Below are 21,918 nucleotides of genomic sequence, written 5' to 3'. Positions count from 1 at the left end.
AATGTGCAGATGCCCTGGAAAGGAGAAAGGAAGCCAGGAGCAAGTGGCTGAAGGGGAAAAATCTGGCACAGGGAAAAGCACAATTTGAGGAGGTCCGAAAGACTACACAGGCAATTCTGAGAGGAGCAAAGAGGAAATACATAAGGGATATCATAATTGAAGCAGAAACAGACTTCAGAGGACAAAAGACTAGGGAAATGTTTCTGAAGGTGAAGTACCTCTGCAAAGGTAACCAGGCCAAGCAGAAATTTGTCAAAGATTCCCATGATAAGATCCTGTCGAACGATAGGGACATATCTGAGAGATGGAAGAGTACTTTCGACAGCTACTAAATTGTGATGAACCCGAACTGCAGTTCGATTCCCAGTATCCAATCACAGCCGACGCAGACTATCCCCCACCTGCTCTGGATGAGATAAAAACCAGAATCAGATAGCTTAAACAGAATAAGAGTCCAGGTGAAGATGGAATACAAGCTGAAATGATCCTGGCAGGAGGAGAAAAACTTGCAGAAAAAATACACCGACTGATACAGGCAATAAGGACCAAAGAAGAACTACCAGGAGAATGGAAACAGCTCTGATTTGTCCAATACATAACATGGGCGACAAACTGAAATGTGACAACTATCGAGGAATACGTTGCTCTGCTTAACGTCTGCTATAAGATCCCGTCCAATTTCCTCATACATAGAATTCAGCCAGTGGCAGAGTCGGTGATTGGGGAGTACCAGGGCGGTTTCCGGCCAGGACCGTCAACAGTAGATCACATCTTCAGTCTCCGGCAGCTCACTGAGAGACTGGGTGAATACGGTAAAGATTTGCATATTTTATTCGTTGATTAAAGAAGGCCTATGATTGCATACATCGCAAGAGCCTGCTCAACTATTTAAAGGAGTTTGGCATAGCAGAGAAACTCATCAATCTGGTAAAGATCTGTCTGAACGAAACACGTGCAAAGGTAAAGATGGGAAATCGCGTAACTGAGGAGTTTGAAACTGTGACCGGGCTCTGGAAAGGAGATGGGTTGTCCCCTATCCTGTTCAACTTTGCCATCGAGAAGATCGTACACGAGACCTTCCAAGAGAACGAAGGGATTGAAATCGAAGGAAAGAGACTATCATACTTAGCCTATGCAGACGACATCTGCTTACTCTCTAGGTCGGAAGAGGAGCTTGAGCAAATGACCAAAGCACTAAAGGAGGCTGCCAGCAAATTTGGGCTAAACAGAAACGAAGCCAAGACAGAGTACCTCGTTATGACGCGTGGTCATTGTCAGACTGCTGATAATCTACAATCACTGCACGTTGGGGGCCAGTCCTACAAGAGAGTGCAATAATTCAAATACCTAGGGGCACTTTTCACTGAGAACTCGTCATGTGAAGCAGAGATCAATAACCATCGTCAATTTACTGTCCCCTGTGAGATGATATAATTTGCGCAATAGCTTTCTGTGGTTTACCGTGTCGTATGCAGCAGTATCTATGAAAGCTGCTCCAGTTATTAATTTTTTTCAAACCCATTTTCTATGTGTTGCGTCAAATTAAGTATTTGCCCACAACAAGATCTTCCTGGTCTGCAACCGGCTTGTTCCTTTATGAGCTTTCCATCTATGGTTTCTGCCACCCGGTTGAGAATCATCCGCTCCAGTATCCTATAGATATGGCATAGAAGTGACACTGGTCTGTAACTTTTGGGGTCCTTTATCTCCTTGCCAGGTTTTAGTAAAGCCACCAATCTCGCCTGCCGCCATAGTTTTGGAATATTCAGCTCTTTAACACAGGTGTTCATCATATGTAGTAATCAGTTTCGAGCTTTGGGCCCAAACTGTTTTATCTGCTCCGTTCTAAGGTCATCAGTTCCAGTGGCCTTATTCAGTTTCATACTCTGAATGGCGTCTTCCAGTTCGGTTGCTGTGAATGAAGCATTGAGGAGTCCGTAATCTTTTTGTTGTTGGGGTATAACTATTTCCCTTTCTCTTTCCCCTTTGGTTTTCCCATTCTTCAGAAGTTGGCTAGCAATCTGATTTGCTGTTACCCCGTTGTCCTTCTGCTGGTGGTCAGTTGGGTCCCCAATTAAGTTTTTCAGTAAGTTCCATGCACGTCTGCTGTTTTGTTTCATGTCAAGATTCTCGACTAGTTTGCACCACCGTGATCTCTCATCCTCAGCAATAGCCTGCAATAGTTCCTCCCCAGCCTCCATCGTATCTTTGCTGAAGGGGTCCTGAGTGAACAGATTTTGGTACCTGTCAAGTAAGACCTTGCTGCTGCCGGTCAGACCCTGGATGTACTGGGTACGGCAACCCCTTGCGATGTTTTCCCTTGAGATCCCTCTCACAAAAAAGATCGATAAATCTACCATACTCATCTGGTCGAGGAGGGATTTTCTCAATCTCTTCGTCCAATTGCTCTTTAAATTTCTGCCAGTCTGCCTTTTTGAAATTAAAACGTCTTCGGAAAGGCACCTCCTCTGGTTTAACCATGGCATTCACAACACAAATGATGGGTCTGTGTTGTGTACTTGGGATAGGTTCTTGAACAAGCTTCATGCACTGTGCTGCCAACTTCCTACTCACGAAGATGTTATCAGGGCTATATCCCCTTCTCCATCTTCTGCTGTTGAACGATGCTGGCTGTTTTGGGTCATGAATGAGTTGTAGGTCATTAGTGTCAGCCCAGGATTCAAGCTGTACACCATTCTCATCAGTCTCATTATATCCCCATGCTTCACCATGGCAGTTGAAATCGCCCATGACAAAATTAATATGGTCATATGTAAAATTGTTTGGTTCATGGAAAACAAAGTCCACATCTGGTGGTTTGTACACAGACGTCACAGAGAACTTCTGGGCGCGAATGGTAAGTACTTCAATGTTATTTACTTCTGTCATTGCGGCTGATGTTACGTTGAGCCCGGGTCTGATGAAAATCGCACTCCCATACTTGTCATGAGGTCTTTCAATGGCCAAATCCATTCCTGCTATTTTAGGTCTGTGGCTGGTGGCTCCCCGGTGTGTTTCCTGCAACAACAATACGTCGCATTTATGCTTATAGCACATGTCTGCTAATAAAACACTCTTATGACTAGAGAATCCCTCAATATTTATCGAGATCGTCACAAGGGGTGGTCTTGATAAAGGCCGTTGCATCTTGATGTTAATTTGGACTTTAACTTGATCTGGTGTTAGAAGGCTTAGCCGGTGAAATCTTTCACCGTTTCCAGGGTACGACCGATTGTGTCTGTCTTCAGTCTTTAGGATCTTCCACCGTTTCCAGGGTACGCCCGATTGTGTCTGTCTTCAGTCTTTAGGCTCACAATCTTCTAGGAGGCTCCTTCTTTGTACCCCATGCCAATGCTGAGCAGTCCTTTCATCGTGTTGCTGGGCCCGTCTGTAGCTCATTGCATGGTGTCGTGATTCCAAAGATGGACGTCGCCATGGACGTCGGGAATGGAGTTGCGGATCATGTAGCCTATTGCGCACAATTTGAGTCGTAACACGACGTCATGTGACTGCACGAAAAGCATTATTCAACATGGTAACGTTGCTGTCAGCATTCCTCCGAGTCATAATACATAGGTAACGGTCATCCACTGCAGGAGTGGCCCTTGGGCAGTCTGAGCGAGGCATGTCATCGGCAGTTCCTGTATCTCTGTATTTCCTCCAAGTCCGAACAACATCGCTTTGGTTCACTCCGAGACGCCTGCACACTTCCCCTGTTGAGAGCCCTTCCTGTCAGATTAATGATGCGGACGCGATCGAACCGCACTATTGACCGTCTAGGCATGGTTGAATTACAGACAACACGAGCCGTATGCCTCCTTCCTGGTGGAACGACTGGAACTGATTGGCGGTCGGACCCGACGTCTAACAGGCGTTGCTCATGCATCATGGTTGTTTATATGTTTGGGCGGATTTAGTGAGATATCTGAACAGTCAAAGGGACTGTGTCTGTGATACAATATCCACAGTCAACATCTATCTTCAGGATTTCTGGGAACTGGGCTGATGCAAAACTTTTTTTAATGGTCTACGTCTACATCTATACTCCGCAAGCCACCCTACGGTGTGTTGCGGAGGGCACTTTACGTGCCACTGTCATTACCTCCCTTTTCTGTTCCAGCCGCGTATGGTTCGCTGGAAGAACTACTGTCTGAAAGCCTCCGTGCGCGCTCGAATCTCTGATTTTACATTCGTGATCTCCTCGGGAGGTATAAGTAGGGGGAAGTAATATATTCGATACCTCATCCAGAAACGCACCCTCTCGAAACCTGGCGAGCAAGCTACACCGCGATGAAGAGTGCCTCTCTTGCAGAGTCTGCCACTTGAGTTTGATAAACATCTCCGTAACGCTATCACGGTTACCAAATAACCCTGTGACGAGACGCGCCGCTCTTCTTTGGATCTTCTCTATCTCCTCCATCAACCCGATCTAGTACGGATCCCACACTGATGAGCAATACTCAAGTATAGGTCGAACGAGTGTTTTGTAAGCCACCTCCTTTGTTGATGGACTACATTTTCTAAGGACTCCCCCAATGAATCTCAACCTGGTACCCGCCTTACCAACAATTAATTTTATATGATCGTTCCACTTCAAATCGTTCCGCACGCATACTCCCACATATTTTACAGAAGTAACTGCTACGTGTTTTTGTTCCGCTATCATATAATCATACAATAAAGGATCCTTCTTTCTATGTATTCGCAATACATTACATTTGTCTATGTTAAGGGTCAGTTGCCACTCCCTGCATCAAGTGCCTACCCGCTGCAGATCTTCCTGCATTTCGCTACAATTGTCTAATGCTGCAACTTCTCTGTATACTACAGCATCATCCGCGAAAACCCGCATGGAACTTCCGACACCGTCTTCTAGGTCATTTATATATATTGTGAAAAGCAATGGTCCCACACCACTCCCCTGTGGCACGCCAGAGGTTACTTTAACGTCTGTGGACGTCTCTCCATGGATAAGAACAAGCTGTGTTCTGTTTGCTAAAAACTCTTCAATCCAGCCACACAGCTGGTCTGATATTCCGTAGGCTCTTACTTTGTTCATCAGGCGACAGTGAGGAACTGTATCGAACGCCTTCCGGAAGTCAAGGAAAATAGCATCTACCTGGGAGCCCGTATCTAATATTTTCTGGGTCTCATGAACAAATAAAGCGAGTTGGGTCTCACACAATCGCTGTTTCCGGAATCCATGTTGATTCCTACAGAGTAGATTCTGGGTTTCCAAAAACGACATGATACGCGAGCAAAAAACATGTTCTAAATTTCTACAACAGATCGACGTCAGAGATATAGGTCTACAGTTTTGCGCATCTGCTCGACGACTCTTCTTGGAAACTGGGACTACCTCTGCTCCTTTCCAATCATTTGGAACCTTCCGTTCCTCTAGAGACTTGCGGTACACGGCTGTTAGAAGGGGGGCAAGTTCTTTCGCGTACTCTGTGTAGAATCGAATTGGTATCGCGTCAGGTCCAGTGGACTTTCCTCTGTTGAGTGATTCCAGTTGCTTTTCTATTCCTTTGACGCTTATTTCGATGTCAGCCATTTTTTCGTTTGTGCGAGGATTTAGAGAAGGAACTGCAGTGCGGTCTTCCTCTGTGAAACAGCTTTGGAAAAAGGTGTTTAGTATTTGAGCTTTACGCGTGTCATCCTCTGTTTCAATACCATCATCATCCCGGAGTGTCTGGATATGATGTTTCGAGCCACTTACTGATTTAACGTAAGACCAGAACCTCCTAGGATTTTCTGCCAAGTCGGTACATAGAATTTTACTTTCGAATTCACTGAACGCTTCACGGGTAGCCATCCTTACCCTAACTTTGACATCGTTTAGCTTCTGTTTGTCTGAGAGGTTTTGGCTGCGTTTACACTTGAAGTGAAGCTCTCTTTGCTTTCGCAGTAGTTTCCTAACTTTGTTGTTGAACCACGGTGGGTTTTTCCTGTCCCTCACAGTTTTACTCGGCACGTACCTGTCTAAAACGCATTTTACGATTGCCTTGAACTTTTTCCATAAACCCTCAACATTGTCAGTGTCGGAACAGAAATTTTCGTTTTGATCTGTTAGGTAGTCTGAAATCTGCTTTCTATTACTCTTGCTAAACAGATAAACCTTCCTCCCTTTTTTTATATTCCTATTAACTTCCATACTCAGGTATGCTGCAACGGCCTTATGATCACTGATTCCCTGTTCTGCACTTACAGAGTCGAAACGTTAGGGTCTGTTTGTTATCAGTAGGTCCAAGATGTTATCTCCACGAGTCGGTTCTCTGTTTAATTTCTCGAGGTAATTTTCGGATAGAGCACTCAGTATAATGCTACTCGATGCTCTGTCCCTACCACCCGTCCTAAGCATCTGAGTGTCCCAGTCTATATCTTATAAATTGAAATCTCCACCTACGACTATAACATGCTGAGAAAATTCATTTGAAATGTATTCCAAATTTGCTCTCAGTTGTTCTGCCACTAATGCTGCTGATTCGGGAGTCGGTAAAAGGAGCCAACTATTAACCTAGCTCGGTTGTTGAATGTGACCTCCACCCATAATAATTCACAGGAACTATCCACTTCTAATTCACTACAGGATAAACTACTACTAACAGCGACAAACACGCCACCACCGGTTGCATGCAATCTATCCTTTCTAAACACCGTCTGAGCCTTTGTAAAAATTTCGGCAGAATTTATCTCTGGCTTCAGCCAGCTTTCTGTACCTATAACGATTTCAGCTTCGGTGCTTTCTATCAGCGCTTGAAGTTCTGGTACTTTTCCAATGCAGCTTCGACAGTTTACAATTACAATAACGATTGCTGCTTGACCCCCGCATGTCCTGACTTTACCTCGCACCCTTTGAGGCTGCTGCCCTTTCCGTACTTCCCCGAGGCCATCTAACCTAAAAAACCGCCCAGTCCACGCCACACAACCCCTGCTACCCGTGTAGCCGCTTGCTGCATGTAGTGGACTCCTGACCTATCCAGCGGAACCCGAAACCCCACCACCCTATGGCGCAAGTCGAGGAATCTGCAGCCCACACGGTCGCAGAACCGTCTCAGCCTCTGATTCAGACCCTCCACTCGGTGCAGGTGTTATGTAGGAGCAGGTCTAATAATGAGTAAGAAAACAAGATTTGTGTAAGCTACTATGAATGACATAGTGAATGCACTATCGTGGCCGACACTCACCACAGTAGTGAACAGATTGACAGACTGTGTGATGATATAAAATAAATTATTCAGATAAGGGAGACCAAAATTTAATAGTTGTGGGAGATTGGAGTTGGATACTAGGAAAAGTAACAGAACGTAAATTGTAAGGATAATTAATTTGGGGGAAAAGAATGAAAGAGCAACCCACCAGGTAGAATTATCCGCAGAGGATAGTTTAATCATTGCAATCACCTGATTTACGAATCATGTAAGAAGACTGCGTACTTGGGGGAAACTTGGAGACGATGAAAGATTTCAGACTCATTTTATATTGGTAAGACAGAGGTTTCGCAGGTAGATTTAAAGCTGTAAGACATTTTCAAGGGCAGGTCACAATTTATTTAATATGAACTGCAGATCTAAACTGATGAAGCTGCAGAGAGATAGGACATTAAGAAAGTGAAATCGAAAGAGGCAGAGATTGTTGAGGTTTTCCGTGAGAAGGGAACACAGCTGAAGGCGAATGGGTCACCGTGAGAAATGAAATACGAAGGTAGCAAAGGGAAAAAAAGAACAGACCTGGTAGGAACTCTTAATTATCACAAGAGATCATGAATTTAAGTGGCGAAAGAAGAAGAATAAAAAAGGAAAAATGTAGCAGGCAAAAGGAAATACAAACGTCTAAAGTATGACATCACAGGAAGTAAAAATGGCTTTAAGGGAATGGGAAGAGGACAAATGCAAGTCTGTAGTAGCAGGGGAAAGACTGAGACCGCCTAAACGAAAATTACAGATAGAGAAAGAGAGTGATCTTTGGAGAAAAGCTATGTGAATAATAAGAACTCGGATGGAAAACCTTTACTAAGGATAAAAGGGAAAGGCAAATGATGAAAGGAATATGTATAGGGACTAAACAACGGAAGTGAAGAAGACAGTATAGAAAAAGGGATGATGAAATGTATGAGGATGTGGTGGGAGTTATATAGCGGGAGGAATTTGACACAGACTGAAAAATCTGAGTCATAACGAGACCCCCTGGATTAGGTGACGTTATGTCAAAATTATTGATATCCTTGGGGAGTCAGCTATGAGAAAACTATTTCACCCGTTGTGCAAGAATTACCCTCACACGTTAAGAAGTATGTAGTAATTCTGTTTCCAAAGAAAGCAGATGCTCACAGACGTTGTTATTATCATACTATCAGTTTAATAATTCATAATTGCTAAATATCGACACGAATAATTTACAGAAGAATAGAAAAAACTTACAGAACCCTACCTCGATGGGGACCGGTTTGGAGTCCGAAGAAATGTATGAGGAATCGATTCAGTACTGACCATACTACTTACCTTAGAAGATAGGATAAAGGATGGTAAATGTACGTTCATAGCGCTTGTAGACTTCTAAAGCTACTGGAAATGTTGACTGGAGTATGTTCTTTGAAATTCTGCTTGTAGGAAGGGTAAAATACAGGGAGCAAAATGTTACAACTCATTCAGAAACAAAACTAACATTATAAGAGTAAGTGAATGTGACGCGGTCTTTCGAGTGTTGAGCTATCCTGTGACGCGAATGGAAACCTGAAGAAGATACAAGCAGCCGAGATAAAAGTGTTGAGAATTTAAAAAGTTTGAAGAGGATACAATGCGGCTTAACCACTCACAAGGTTTTACCGTCAACGACAACGGTCTGTGAACTCAGCTCTCTCAGGCGCTTGTCCTTAGGGCGTGGTGCAGCATTCATAAACACATCGATTCCATATTGACATGAGAATCGTGGTATCGCCAACAAGACGAGCAGCATTACTGTGGAATGATATACCGTACTCTCGATAAACCATGATCCTGCCATTTTCTAATTACTTCACCTGATGATAAACGTTTCTCCTTCTAATGAAGCAATACACGATCCTCCCACAAACAACCTTTATCGTTTTCTTGCTGGCGCCGCTTCTCCACCCCCAGTAGCCGTTTTCTTCTGTCTTGACTTTCCTCAACGTACATGTTCCTTCGTTACATTGCCTCCTTCACATCATCTGTCAGTTACGTCGTGGCCGACCCATTTTCTTTCTCTGGGACTGTAGCCATCGTAGCTTCCTATGTGTTATTCTATCTTCATTCTGTCTATACCAAGATCGAAACCACATCAGCTGTTTCTGTTGGATGTCGTCACAGATACACCTATCCATTTTCATCCTTTGTCGGATTACTTTATTCCTCATCCTTTCCATCCTAGTACAGCCTGAGCTTGGTCTTCGTCTTAAGTAATCCATCATGTTTTGCTAACGTCCCAGGCATCTGCTCCGTACAAAGCTACACTCTGGGCTATTGTCTTACGAATTCTCTTCTCAGTTGTTCTCATTTTTTGTTCCACAGAACAGAGTTCATTTTCATTGTAACAGCTCATCCTTTATTACTCCTAACAATGATTTCATTATCGCTTGTGCCCTGTTTATTGAATAATAATATCCCAAGATAAATTTGCCCATTTGCACATCTACCACAATTGCTTCTCCATCTATCTCCAAATTATTTACTTTTTCACAAACCATCATTCAGGTTTCCGCGTAATCTTTCCTGATATCCAGAATGCAGATGGCGTGCTTCTACCTTCTTTATGCAAATGCAGTTAAGTGCTGATTACTTGCATACCATGTGTGAAGTCCACAGTTTCTTATTAGACGTTTGTTTACTGCCTCCTTCGCGGTGTTGGGGCGTTGAATATGTTTAATGATTCTGACTCACTGTCGGGAAGCTGGAATGCAACCTTTTTGTTTCAATGTACCGTCCGTCCCAACGGGTCTCGGAAGGTCCAATGGTACCGACTGACCACTGTATCATCCTCAACCGAGAGGCATCTTGCTGATATGGAGGGGCGTGTGGTCAACACACCGTTTTCCCGGACGTAGTCAGTTTTCGTGACTGGAGCCGCTACTTCTCAATGAACTACCTGCTCAATCACCTCACAAGGAATGAGTGCACCTCACTTGCCAACAACGCTGGGCGGACCCGGACGGTCACGCATCCAAGTGCTAGCTAAGCGCGACAGCGAAGTTAACTTCGGTGGTCTTTTGGGAACCTGTGCTACCACTTAGACAAAGTCATTAGCTGTTTGAATACACACACACATCACCAAAAGTTCGGCATCAGCTCGGTGTGTTGTGCGTGTGCGTTGCTAATGTGACAGGTCCTGTACCGATCGAGGGGGTCACTAACGACGCTGTTGTACCGACGGGCACAACGCCGCACTCGCATGGATTGCAGCATTTCAGTTGAAAGTAAAGTGCTAGTAGTGACGCCTTTGAAACGTCTTTGCAAGAGTAGATTGAATATCCGTCATGCCACGAAGGACATTGGTGACAGAGATCGGCTCCGCATCATTACGTTACGTGCCGAAGACTTGTCAACCACGGATGTTGTTCGACGTGTGCACCAGAGTCAAAGTGACTTGGCGTGGATATGGAATCGGTTCCAGTTGACTGGCAGTGTTGAAGACTCACACCGCACTGGCTGTCTACGTTCGCCGGCCGAAGTGGCCGTGCGGTTCTAGGCGCTACAGTCTGGAACCGTGCGACTGCTACGGTCGTAGCTTCGAATCCTGCCTCGGGCATGGATGTGTGTGATCTCCTTAGGTTAGTTAGGTTTAATTAGTTCTAAGTTCTAGGGGACTGATAACCTCAGAAATTAAGTTGCATAGTAATCAGAGCCATTTGTCTACATCCGATAGGTGCACAAGATGATCGATATCTACGACCTTTTGTAACACCTCCGTTTATTTATCGACCGACCTGATCTGATCGAATAGCAGCCCAATAATTATTAGTAATGTGACCGTGTACCTAACGGGGCTGGCAATCGGAATTGACTGCTACGGAAGTTGTTACTTTCCAGTTCGTCCTTCTCAATACTGTAATAATGAAATGTCTGGTAACAAGAAAAACACCAACACAGTTTCACTAATCACGAACCTATATTCGTCTCAATAACACAAAAAGGAGGAGACAGCCACTGCCTTCGTCATACATATCTAATTACGGCTAATCTCAGCACAGGCTTCTTCATTTTCTATTATCGTCACAGGCTAATCCATCACTGCAATCCAACACTGCAATCCAAGGAGATTCCGGCGCGGTAGACGCGAAACCAAAATATCGGCACTAGAAATATCACTGATCACTCTCGTAATTATACTTCTTCACTTTCCCGGTATTATTTCAAGTACAAAGGGGTTTAACCACGGCGATGGCAACTCCCTTTGTCGTTAATGCATTGCATTACAACAACTGGGCCTCCACACACCTCTACCCACAACATGGCACTGACTCAACTCCACACTCGCTCTCGCAACACGACACAATCGATTGTTCGCCCTATCGACCTGTGCCGAGTGCAAATTTATAGTAAGGGCCTACGGACCCCTTACCATGTTGCGGGTAGAGGTGTACGGAAGCCAGTTGTTGTAATGCAAGGCTTTAACGACAAAGGGAGTTGCCATCACCGTGGTTAAACCCCTTTGTACTAGAATAATACCGGGAAAGTGAAGAAGTATAATTACGGAAATGGTCAGTGATATTTCTAGTGCTGATATTTTGGTTTCGCGTCTACCGCGCCGGCATCTCCTTGGATTGCAGTGTTGGATGGCAGTGATGGATTAGCGTGTGACGATAATGGAAAATGAAGAGGCCTGTGCTGAGATTAGCCGTATTTAGATATGTATGACGAAGGCAGTGGCTGTCTCCTCCTTTTTGTGTTATTGAGACGAATATAGGTTCGTAATTAGTGAAACTGTGTTGGTGTTTTTCTTGTTACCAGACATTTCATTATTACAGTATTGAGAAGGACGAACTGGAAAGTAACAACTTCCGTAGCAGTCAATTCCGATTGCCAGCCCCATTAGGTACTCGGTCACATTAATAATAATTATTGGGCTGCTATTCGATCAGATCAGGTCGGGATAAATAATCGGAATAATTATTATTAATGTGACCGTGTACCTAATGGGGCTGGCAATCGCAATTGACTGCTACGGAAGTTGTTACTTTCCGGTTCGTCCTTCTCAAATGCTGTAATAATGAAATGTCTGGTAACAAGAAAGACACCAACACAGTTTCACTAATTACGAACAAGATGATCGATATCTACGACCTTTGAGACAATGGATGCATGGGCTGAATGCTCCACAACTGAATTTGGCATTCGAAAAGGCTACAAGACGTCATTTACCGCATAAAAATGTTAGGAGACTATTGAATGAAGCGATTTTCCGTTCCCAAAGACCATAGCGAGGACCACGTTAAACACCATAACACAGTGGACACTGTTATAGACAAGTGTAATGTGCTGCGAATACACAGAAAGAAAGATCCCACCTCATTTAGCTACAATATAGCAGGTCAACAACTGGAAGCAGTTAATTCCATAAATTATCTGGGAGTAGGCATTAGGAGTGATTTAAAATGAAATGATCATATTAAGTTGATCGTCGGTAAAGCAGATGCCAGACTGAGATTAATTGGAAGAATCCTAAGGAAATGGAATCCGGAAACAAAGGAAGTAGGTTACAGTACACTTGTTCGCCCACTGCTTGAATATTGCTCACCAGGGTGGGATTCGTACCAGAAAGGGTTGATATAAGAGATAGAGAAGATCCAACGGAGAGCTGCGCGCTTGGTTATAGGATCATTTAGTAATCGTGAAAGCGTTACGGAGATGATAGATAAACTCCAGTGGAAGACTTTGCAGTAGAGACGCTCAGTAGCTCGGTACAGGCTTTTGTTGAAGTTTCGAGAACATACCTTCACCGAGGAGTCAAGCAGTATATTGCTACCTCCTACGTCTATCTCGCGAAGAGACCATGCGGATTAAATCAGAGAGATTAGAGCCCACACAGAGGCATACTGACAATCTTTCTTTCCACGAACAATACGAGACTGGAATAGAAGGGAGAACCGATAGAGGTAATCAAAGTACCCTCCGCCACACACCGTCAGGTGGCTTGTGGAGTATGGATGTAGATGTAGAATGGAATGCAACGCCGGACTCAAACCAGCATCCGAGCAAGAGCATGTTCTACTACGTATTGACGTTGCTGAGGAGTGCTGTAAAAACCCCCCTTGGGAAACAGACGGTTTTGTCATTACAAAAATGTTTGCTTTTTTCATTTGGTGATCTGGACGCACTGAAAATTAATATACTTCGGCAGTACGATAAGCAATACGTCACTTTTTTCTCTGCTAATTTCGGTTGAAACACTGTAGAATTTGTTGTGGGGCGTCGTGGAATATTCCTGCTTGAGCCCCTATAGATTCAAGACGTTGCAATTGGTGGCGGCGCTATGCGCAGTCTTCAAAATGGTGTTTCTAACGGAGGTGCGTTCCAAGCAGATAGCTATCACTGTGTTTCTTTTGGTGGAAAACTAGAGCTTCGCAGATTTTCATAGGCGCTTGCGGAATGCCTACAGAGGCCTGCAACTGAAGAAAAGCTGAGTGAGTCGTCGGGCGAGGCACCTGTTATCATTGTAACAACGTCATGCAAACCTGTCCGACCTCCTACGTGCCTTCTCTCCTGAGCAGTTCAAATACACACCTTCAGAAGGTTACGTGAATGCTGCGGTCTTCTGATACTCGAGAGGGGTATTTCGGTTTGATGTTTTCCCTCATTGTGCATTTCAGGAAACTGAAGAAACTGCAAATGAACTCCTCCTCCACGACAATGGTTCAAATGGCTCTAAGCACTATGGGACTTAAGATCTGAGGTCATCAGCCTCCTGGACTTAGCACTACTTAAACCTGACTAACCTAAGGACGTCACACAGATCCATGCCCAAGGCAGGATTCGAACCTGCGACCGTAGCAGCAGCGCGTTTCAGGACTGAAGCGCCTACAACCGCTCAGCCACAGCGGCCAACTATGATAATGCAAGGCCTGCCACAAGTATAAGCACTCGAAAGGAGCTCACAAATCGTCATTGGACTGTTCTTCCTCATCCACCCTACAGCCCGAATCTCGAACCTTCCGAATTCCACGTGTCTGGCCCAATGAAGGACGCAGTCCGCGGGGAACGGTACATAGATGATGGAGAGGTTACTGGCGCAGCAAGGCTTTGGTTACGACCGGTACAGTGGTGCCATGTGGGCATAAAGACCTTCCCACTGAGGTGGCGTAAGGCCGTCGTATTGAACGGAGATTATGTGGAAAACTGTGATTTTGTAGCCAAAAGAGTGGGGAATAATGCGGTAAATGGAATCCTGAATAAAACCAAACCATTTCAATTAATTTTTGGACGCCCCTCGTATGAGCATGCCTAACATCCAGTTTCTGTTTTCTGTGCCGTGTATTTCGAAATAAAGGGGTAATGCAGAAATTTCGACTGCTAGCAGAGTCGGAGATACGTGGAACCTGGTTCGTGTCTGCTGGGTATAAAGCAGATTGCGTGCTCGACTGTTGCAGTGTCGCCGACGCTGGAGGAGCAGTCGACGCCGTCGGAGGTGGTGGTGCGCGAGTCGCAGGACGTGACGCTGTCGTGCCGCGCCAGGGGCCACCCCGAGCCCGCCGTCACCTGGCGCCGCGAGGACGGCGGCACCATCGCCTACGCCGGCCGCCACGGTGCGTGCGCCGCGCCCCCTTCCTGACGCTCTGCTGCCTAACAGTACTGTCGAGGCGGTGCTCTGCACTACAGCAGCTCACCGCAGCTTTCATGGGATACCCATTTCGTTGATTATGTATTTAACGTTTTCCTCCGGCTTCGCAAATTATTCATTTGTTATGGTGCGGATGGGGGGCGTGTTTAATGCTAATATTCCTGCTATTGAACCATCGATGGTACAAGCTAATATAATCGCCAGTGTAAACTACTAGGTTTTAAAAGATAGTACCTAAACTTTTGCATTGCAGAATGTTCTGAAAAACGTCTCGGAATCCAAATACACCTTCAGCTACAAAATGTAATGAATATCGCACACTGAGTTTGTTTTCGCACACGTCGAAAATATTGACAACAATAAGCAAATAAAAGAGAAACTTACCTAGCTGGAAATCAGTTTACATTTTGATTTAAAAGAGAAGAAGCTCTTACGGCGAGTTGCAGACAAAATTTAGGATGTAAGGAAACCATTAATTCTTCCATTTGCAAATCTAGAAAAAGCCTTTAATAAAGTGAGCGGTATTGCTTTCATAAAGATTACGTCTGTTATTGGTCTAGATTTCAGGGACAGGCAAATTGTACACTCATAAATTAAGGATAATTGCAGAATGTGCCACACAACATGACAATACACAAAACTAGCGCTGATAGCATAGGCACATAGGGAACACTCACGACACAGATCTGTAAGTCCACGGTATTGGTAATAAGTTGAGAAAACCATCCCGAAACGCATGTGGTACTAAACGCCACTGTTTACTGCGCATGCAGCCCGACATCAGAATGGGACATGATCACCATGCACAACGGGTCGGCATACTCTGGATCAGGTGGTCGAGCAGCTGCTGGGGTATAGCCTCCCATTCTTGCACCATTGCGTGTCGGAGCTCCTGAGGTGTCGTAGGGGTTTGATGACGTGCAGCGACACGTCGACCGAGAGCATCCCAGACGTGCTCGATGGGGTTTAGGTCTGGAGAACAGGCAGGCCACTCCATTCGCCTGATATCTTCTGTTTCAAGCTACTCCTCCACGATGGAAGCTCGGTGGGCTGTGCGTTATCATCCGTCAGGAGAAAGGTGGGACCCACTGCACCCCTGAAAAGGCGGACATACTGGTGCAAAATGACGTTCCGAAACACCTGATCTGTTACAGTTCCTCAGTCAAAGACACGCAGGGGCCTACGTTCACCAATCATAATCCCACCTCACACTATCAAACCACGACCCCCATACAGGTCCCTTTCAAGGACATTAAGGGGTTGCTATCTGTTTCCTGGTTCACGCCAGATGAAAACCTGGCGAGAATCACTGTTCAGACACTACCTGGATTCGTCCGTGAACATAACCCGAGACCACTGTTCCAATGACCATGCACTGTGTTCTTGACACCAGGTTTTACGGGCTCTCCTGTGACCAGGGGTCAGTGGAATCCACCTTGCAGGTCTCTGGGCGAATAAACCATGTCTGTTCAGTCATCTGTAGACTGTTTGTCTAGAGACAGCTGTTCCAGTGGCTGCAGTAAGGTCCCGAGCAAGGCTACCTGCAGTACTCCCTCCCTCATAACGTCATCAATATGTGTTCTTTGAGCCATTTTCACCACACAGTCACCATTAGCACGTCTGCACACTTACTCGCTGCACCCTTCTCTGACATGCACCAAAACACTTCTGCGTATGTGGACTGCTGCCAGCGCCACCGTGCGACGACCGCACGTCAAATGCACCGCATGGTCATACCCCGAGGTGATTTAAACCCGCAAACCGCTCACCAGAGCGTTGATTCACCATGTATCAGCATTATCGTTAATTTATGAGCATGAGTATATATAAACTATGTTTACGTGCAGGTATTCGGAATGTGTGAAAACTAAAGAGTCATCACGAACACAAATGGTGAAATACAAGAGAGGAGTATGTCTGGGGTGTCAGTTGTCAGCAGTGTTGTTCATAATATATACTGAGAAAGACGTTAAGGAATTTAAGTAGGTCATCAAAGGACTAAAACTCAGTGGAATGTAAATAAAAATCTTCTGATGACGTAGCTGACATTCACAAAAACGAAGGGGAACCGAAGTAAAATAAAGAATAAACAAGATCACACAACAAGGTATAGCGTGGAAATCAGTCCACAGAAGAGACAAATTAGCAACCGCCGACGTATCGTGGTAGATATGAGAGATGTACTACTCAGACCAATAAATATCTTTGACTACTTCGGCAGTAAAATAAACTCAAATACTAGAACTTCAGCCGGTAAAGAGAAAAACTGCAAAGCCCTTGGCCTCATAAGAAAAAGTGCCATTGATACAAAGAAACACATCCAATTCCACGTGCAGTCCCTGATCATAGGCAGATTAGTAGACACCGCTGTCGGTTAAAGGCGATTCATTTAACTGGTGTTCTTGATGTGGTGCTGTTATTCGCATCTGCTTTCGAGAATCTAAAACCCACTAATATAATTTCTAAAAAAAAATTCTTTAAGTGATGTGACCAACATACTCGTTCCGAAATGGACGTTGGTTCTGGCTGGACTTGTTCATTTTGTCGACGGCTTGGCAGTTCTGTGGTTACCAGTGTCAGAACGCACTGTCTCATCAAAAGTATCCTGACACCTCTATGTATCGTAGAGTTGACTACTAGACCAGTCCGTTCGGCAGGTATAAATGGAGGCGGCGAGTACAATTTTACCAGTAGACAACCGGTAATAGGAGGATGAGTCGCTCAGGAAAACTAATTGACTTCGAAAATGGACTAGTCACTGGATGTCACACGAGTAACAAATCCGTCGGGACGTGTCATACATTCTGAAACTCTCAAGTCCATTGTTGGTGATGTAATCGTGACCTGGAAACAAGAAGGAACAATCACAGATAAACCAAGACCAGGTAGAGCTCATGTACTGACGGAAAGGAGCCGTCGAGAATTTAGGACGGTTGGTGTCGAGAATAACGTGAAATCATCGGAAGGAATCACTCTGAGTTTCAAACCGAATATGGACAATGGTGAAGCAGCTCTTTACAACCCGCATATTTCTGCAGTCAATGCTATGCGAACGCTTCAGGTTGAATAAAGAGCGACCCCCGTAGACATTGTACGAGTGATTTTGAATGCTGAATCATGCTGTACTTTGCGGCAATCCGACAGGTATGTTTGTCGAATGCCTGGAGAAAATACTCTATTATAATGCGTACTGCAAACAGTACGGAGAAGATAGTGCCGTGGTACGGGAGTTTGTGAGAAGATCGTGTTATGCTTCATGTAAGGAGGAGAAAGGTCTACCAAACTGCAGGAATTTGGCAGGATCGTGGTCTGTCGAGGCCGTTGTTCTCCAGTTTGGTTACTAGCGTTAGCGGAATCCCACACTATCGTGCGAATACGGAATCGTATTCAGGAATGCCATAACGCACTCTACAGGACTAGCACCAGAGAGGACAGACATACAAGTTAGGGGCCCCTCTGGCATTAATGGTAAAATCTTCTGAGTAGTTAAGTCGCGTTGTATTTCTCTTCAAACTTTTTCAGAGCTCGACGTTTCGATTGATCTGCTGGAATCTTCTTCAGGATCTCACTCGTGTCACTGGACGACACATTGACTTACTCTTATAACTTCAGTCAAGTTTCAGTTTGAATACGGTATGGGAGTGTTTTTAGTGGTTATTAACTCCAAGGTAACACTAATTGTCAAAGGATATAAACACATTTTATAGGGAACGAAGCAGCAGGAACGAAGCAGCAGTCTCGTGCAGTTAAGAAGTACAGTGCAATGCTCCTTCGGACACACAGCACCACGGCGACTATAGCAGTGAAAAAACACAGAAAATGTCTTCTTAGTTGCGATATGAATCACATTCGGCTGCCTATAGGAATGACGAGAATGAAAATTTGTGCTGGACCGAGACACGAACCCGGATTTCCTGTTTTACGCAAGTGGTCGCCTTAACTGCTTCGGCCATCCGAGCACGAATCGCGGCCAGACCCAAATTTCCATACGTCGTAGTCTGTCACACTCCGCACTCGTACGTTACGTATACTCCCTTCCAGGAAGGACATATTTATTGAGAGTCGAGAGCGTGATATTGGCGAATAAATACGAAATAGCAGAGCCGGTATACATCAAAAAGTAAAATACAATGTTCCGTCGGACATGCTTCAGTTGCCTCACTGAAACTATTCACAGCAGGGCTCAAACCGTCTTGAAGGTGGAAGATGAGCGCACCCCGTGCCCGTATTCTTTTGGTCAGATAGTGTGTTTTTATCAGTGCTGTAAATGCATGTTGCTTTGTGCGACACCACGGTACCCACCTGAGAGGTTGTCCCTCCTGTGCCGCAGTGCCGGAGGTGCCCAGTGAGGAGCTGCGGCTGGCATCGGTGAGCCGGCTGCACACGGGGGCCTACCTGTGCATCGCCAGCAACGGCGTGCCGCCCAGCGCCAGCCGCAGGATCGTGCTGCGCGTCCAGTGTGAGTACTCTTTTAAATCAGAAACCTAACAACGAGAGAAAAACATTCTTCACTCCTGCCAGGATACACAGTAGGAGTCAGGTGACATCACCACTGACGCTCTAGCCACGCAGTAACGCATAGAAGGTAACAGCCACTCCGCGCACACTTCTACCCTCACTGAGAATTCAATGGGTATTTTTCATGTTACTGTGTATTACCATTATTAACTTATTACTTAAATAAACAATGCTACCATCATTTAAAAACAGTTGTTCCAGTAACTTTAGATCACCTGTTAGTACACCGTCCTTTCATAACAACTTTCTGTTGATAGTAAGAAAGAGACCCCTAGACCACTTTTCCAAAATGTTATACACTGATAACTTTAAACAATATGACCACTTACTTAATAGCTCGTTTGTCCGTCTTTATAATGAAATACATCACTGATTCTGCGTATCAGGGATACGACAGTTTGTTGGTAGGTTTATGGAGGTATGTGACATTAGATGTCTGAGCACAGACGCATGTAACTCGCGTTAATATCAGGCCGCTGATCTGCGCAGGAGGTGATGGCGCCCGATAGCGACCGAGGTGGATTCCATAGGAATCACATCAGACAAATCTGGTCGCCGAGACATCAATGTGGGTTCACTATAATGCTACTCAAAACACCGTTGCACAGTTCTGGCTCCGAGACACGGTCAATTACACTGCTGAAAGATGACTTCGCCATCGGGGAAGGCATCAGGCATGAAAGGATGCTGGTCTTCGCTTCTGTCAGCGTGTCCTCGATTACTGCCACAGGTCCCATGCAAGCGCAGGAGAATGTCTCCCCTAAGGTAATACTGTTCCCGCCAGCCTGCGTCCTCGACGCGCCGCACGTTTCGAGGCGCCGTTCATCTCGATGACGGCATTTGTGGAGAGGGCCGTCGACCTAGTGTAGCAAAAATATGTTGCACCCGAAGAGCCGACCCGTTCCCATTGATTGGCTCTCGAATCCCAATGGCCCTGTGCCCACTGAAATCATAATTGGCGATGTGGTTGGATCAACATGTGAACTCGTAGGGGCAGTCTGCTGCGGAGCTCCACGTTCAACAATGTGCGATCAATAATGTGCTTCGTAACATTTGTCCGTGCACCAGTAGTGTGCTCTTTCGGTAGAGATGCCACAGACTACCATCTGCCCTAATTTACAGAGCAGATAAGCCTCTGAACCCCGTGTCCTGTGAAGAATCGTTGACTTCCAACCATTTAGCGCCCAGTGGTAGTTTCACTGTCTTTCTACCTCTTTCCGTAGATTCTCAGTACAGTAGCACATGAACATTCGACCAGTTTCGCTGTTTTCGAGAGCTCTGCATAATAATAATCTGCCTTTTGTCAAAGCCGCTTATCTCAATGGATTCCCCGATTTGTAGACCATATGTTCGCGAGGGGATCCCCCGTCCGTGTCTTCTCCGCTTACATACCTTTCCTAACGTGTCAAGTGCGTTGAACGCCACCAGGCGGCATGCAACTTCGCGGTGGGCAGTGGTCATAGTGTTTTAGCTTATCAGTGTACGTTAAATAACTCAGCTTTACACCGAGAGAGAGGAGCATGTAAATCTGTGTTCTTTTGCCTAAATTCTTTTATTTATTTTTCCACAATTTCCAGTTGTAGGCAGAAATGCACAGTGTTGCTTTACAGCACAGTTTGTGGTCACAGTTAAAGTTTCCTTTACCGGCAATTTCTTCATCACTTAGTAATACAGTATAATAACCTGTGAAAGTGCTTCTACGTCTTTACGGAACTTTGGTTTTGCTCATGTATTTTTCTCTGATTTTTAGGTTCATAACTACTTTATAAATAATATCTCGAGGATGGAAAATATAAGGTTGGAACAGCATCAGCTCCTGCTTTTGTTTCGGAAAAAGATTCAAAGGTTAATTTTTCTCATCTCTTTCGTAATCCACATGAGGAAAATGTACTGAGCACACTTAATCACTAGCAATCCTAACCACATCAGCCCGACCACATGCATTTGTCTATTTTATTTTCGTCTCGTTGTTGTTAGAAATTACATGATATGTAACTCTTAAATCTTTTTGTTGTCTGCAGTGGTTAGTAAAACTCACTGTCGCGCAGGAAACCATTAATTTCCACTTAAAAATTTCAAAACCCCTCAATACGCCGATGCCTTAGCGTAACTTTGCTCATAATCGTCAGTCGCGGGTGATGCTGGTTTATGTGAGGTTCGACACTTGGTGCAGCATTGGCAGTTAACTCTCAACATCAAGAATGTAACGTACTGAGTATAAATATGCAGAGAGACCCATTATTGTACGATTAGACGATTGCGGAACAATCAATGGAAGCTGTCACATCCATTAAACAATGTCTTATTAACTCAAAAACGCAGTGACCACACCGTGGGTTATGATAGTGCCTTGTGCCTGGTGTCGGCTACGACGTCGCGCCGCAGTTTGCTATTGTGCTCTCATTTCGTGATCCCTACCGTCTATTTTAATAACTCTACATTCTTTGCCTAAAATCGCACCAGGCTTTATCGAAACATTCGCATTTAAATTACATTATTTTACTTACATTTCAGTCAATTTTTCCACACTGATTGATGAGGGGTGGGGCGTGTTGTGGGGTGGCGACTCACGGAGTGACAACGGAGCGAGTAGGACGGTGTGAGAGG

General features: G+C 45.0%; 1 protein-coding gene across 1 annotated transcript in view; it reads left to right on the top strand.

Moving 5' to 3' along the window:
* LOC124595948 (lachesin-like) overlaps positions 1 to 21,918 on the top strand; it is a 1,154,458-nt gene that overhangs the window by 1,071,822 nt on the left and 60,718 nt on the right. Inside the window, exons 6-7 of the mRNA XM_047134873.1 lie at positions 14,603 to 14,758; positions 19,124 to 19,252. Of these exons, the coding sequence (XP_046990829.1) occupies positions 14,603 to 14,758; positions 19,124 to 19,252 (285 nt within the window). The remainder of the gene's footprint in view (positions 1 to 14,602; positions 14,759 to 19,123; positions 19,253 to 21,918) is intronic.

This window comes from Schistocerca americana, chromosome 1 (genome assembly GCF_021461395.2).
Source record: "Schistocerca americana isolate TAMUIC-IGC-003095 chromosome 1, iqSchAmer2.1, whole genome shotgun sequence".
Classification (NCBI taxonomy): Eukaryota; Metazoa; Arthropoda; class Insecta; order Orthoptera; family Acrididae; genus Schistocerca; species Schistocerca americana.
Note: the sequence above shows the minus strand (reverse complement) of the source record. Positions and strands in the feature narration are given on the sequence as shown.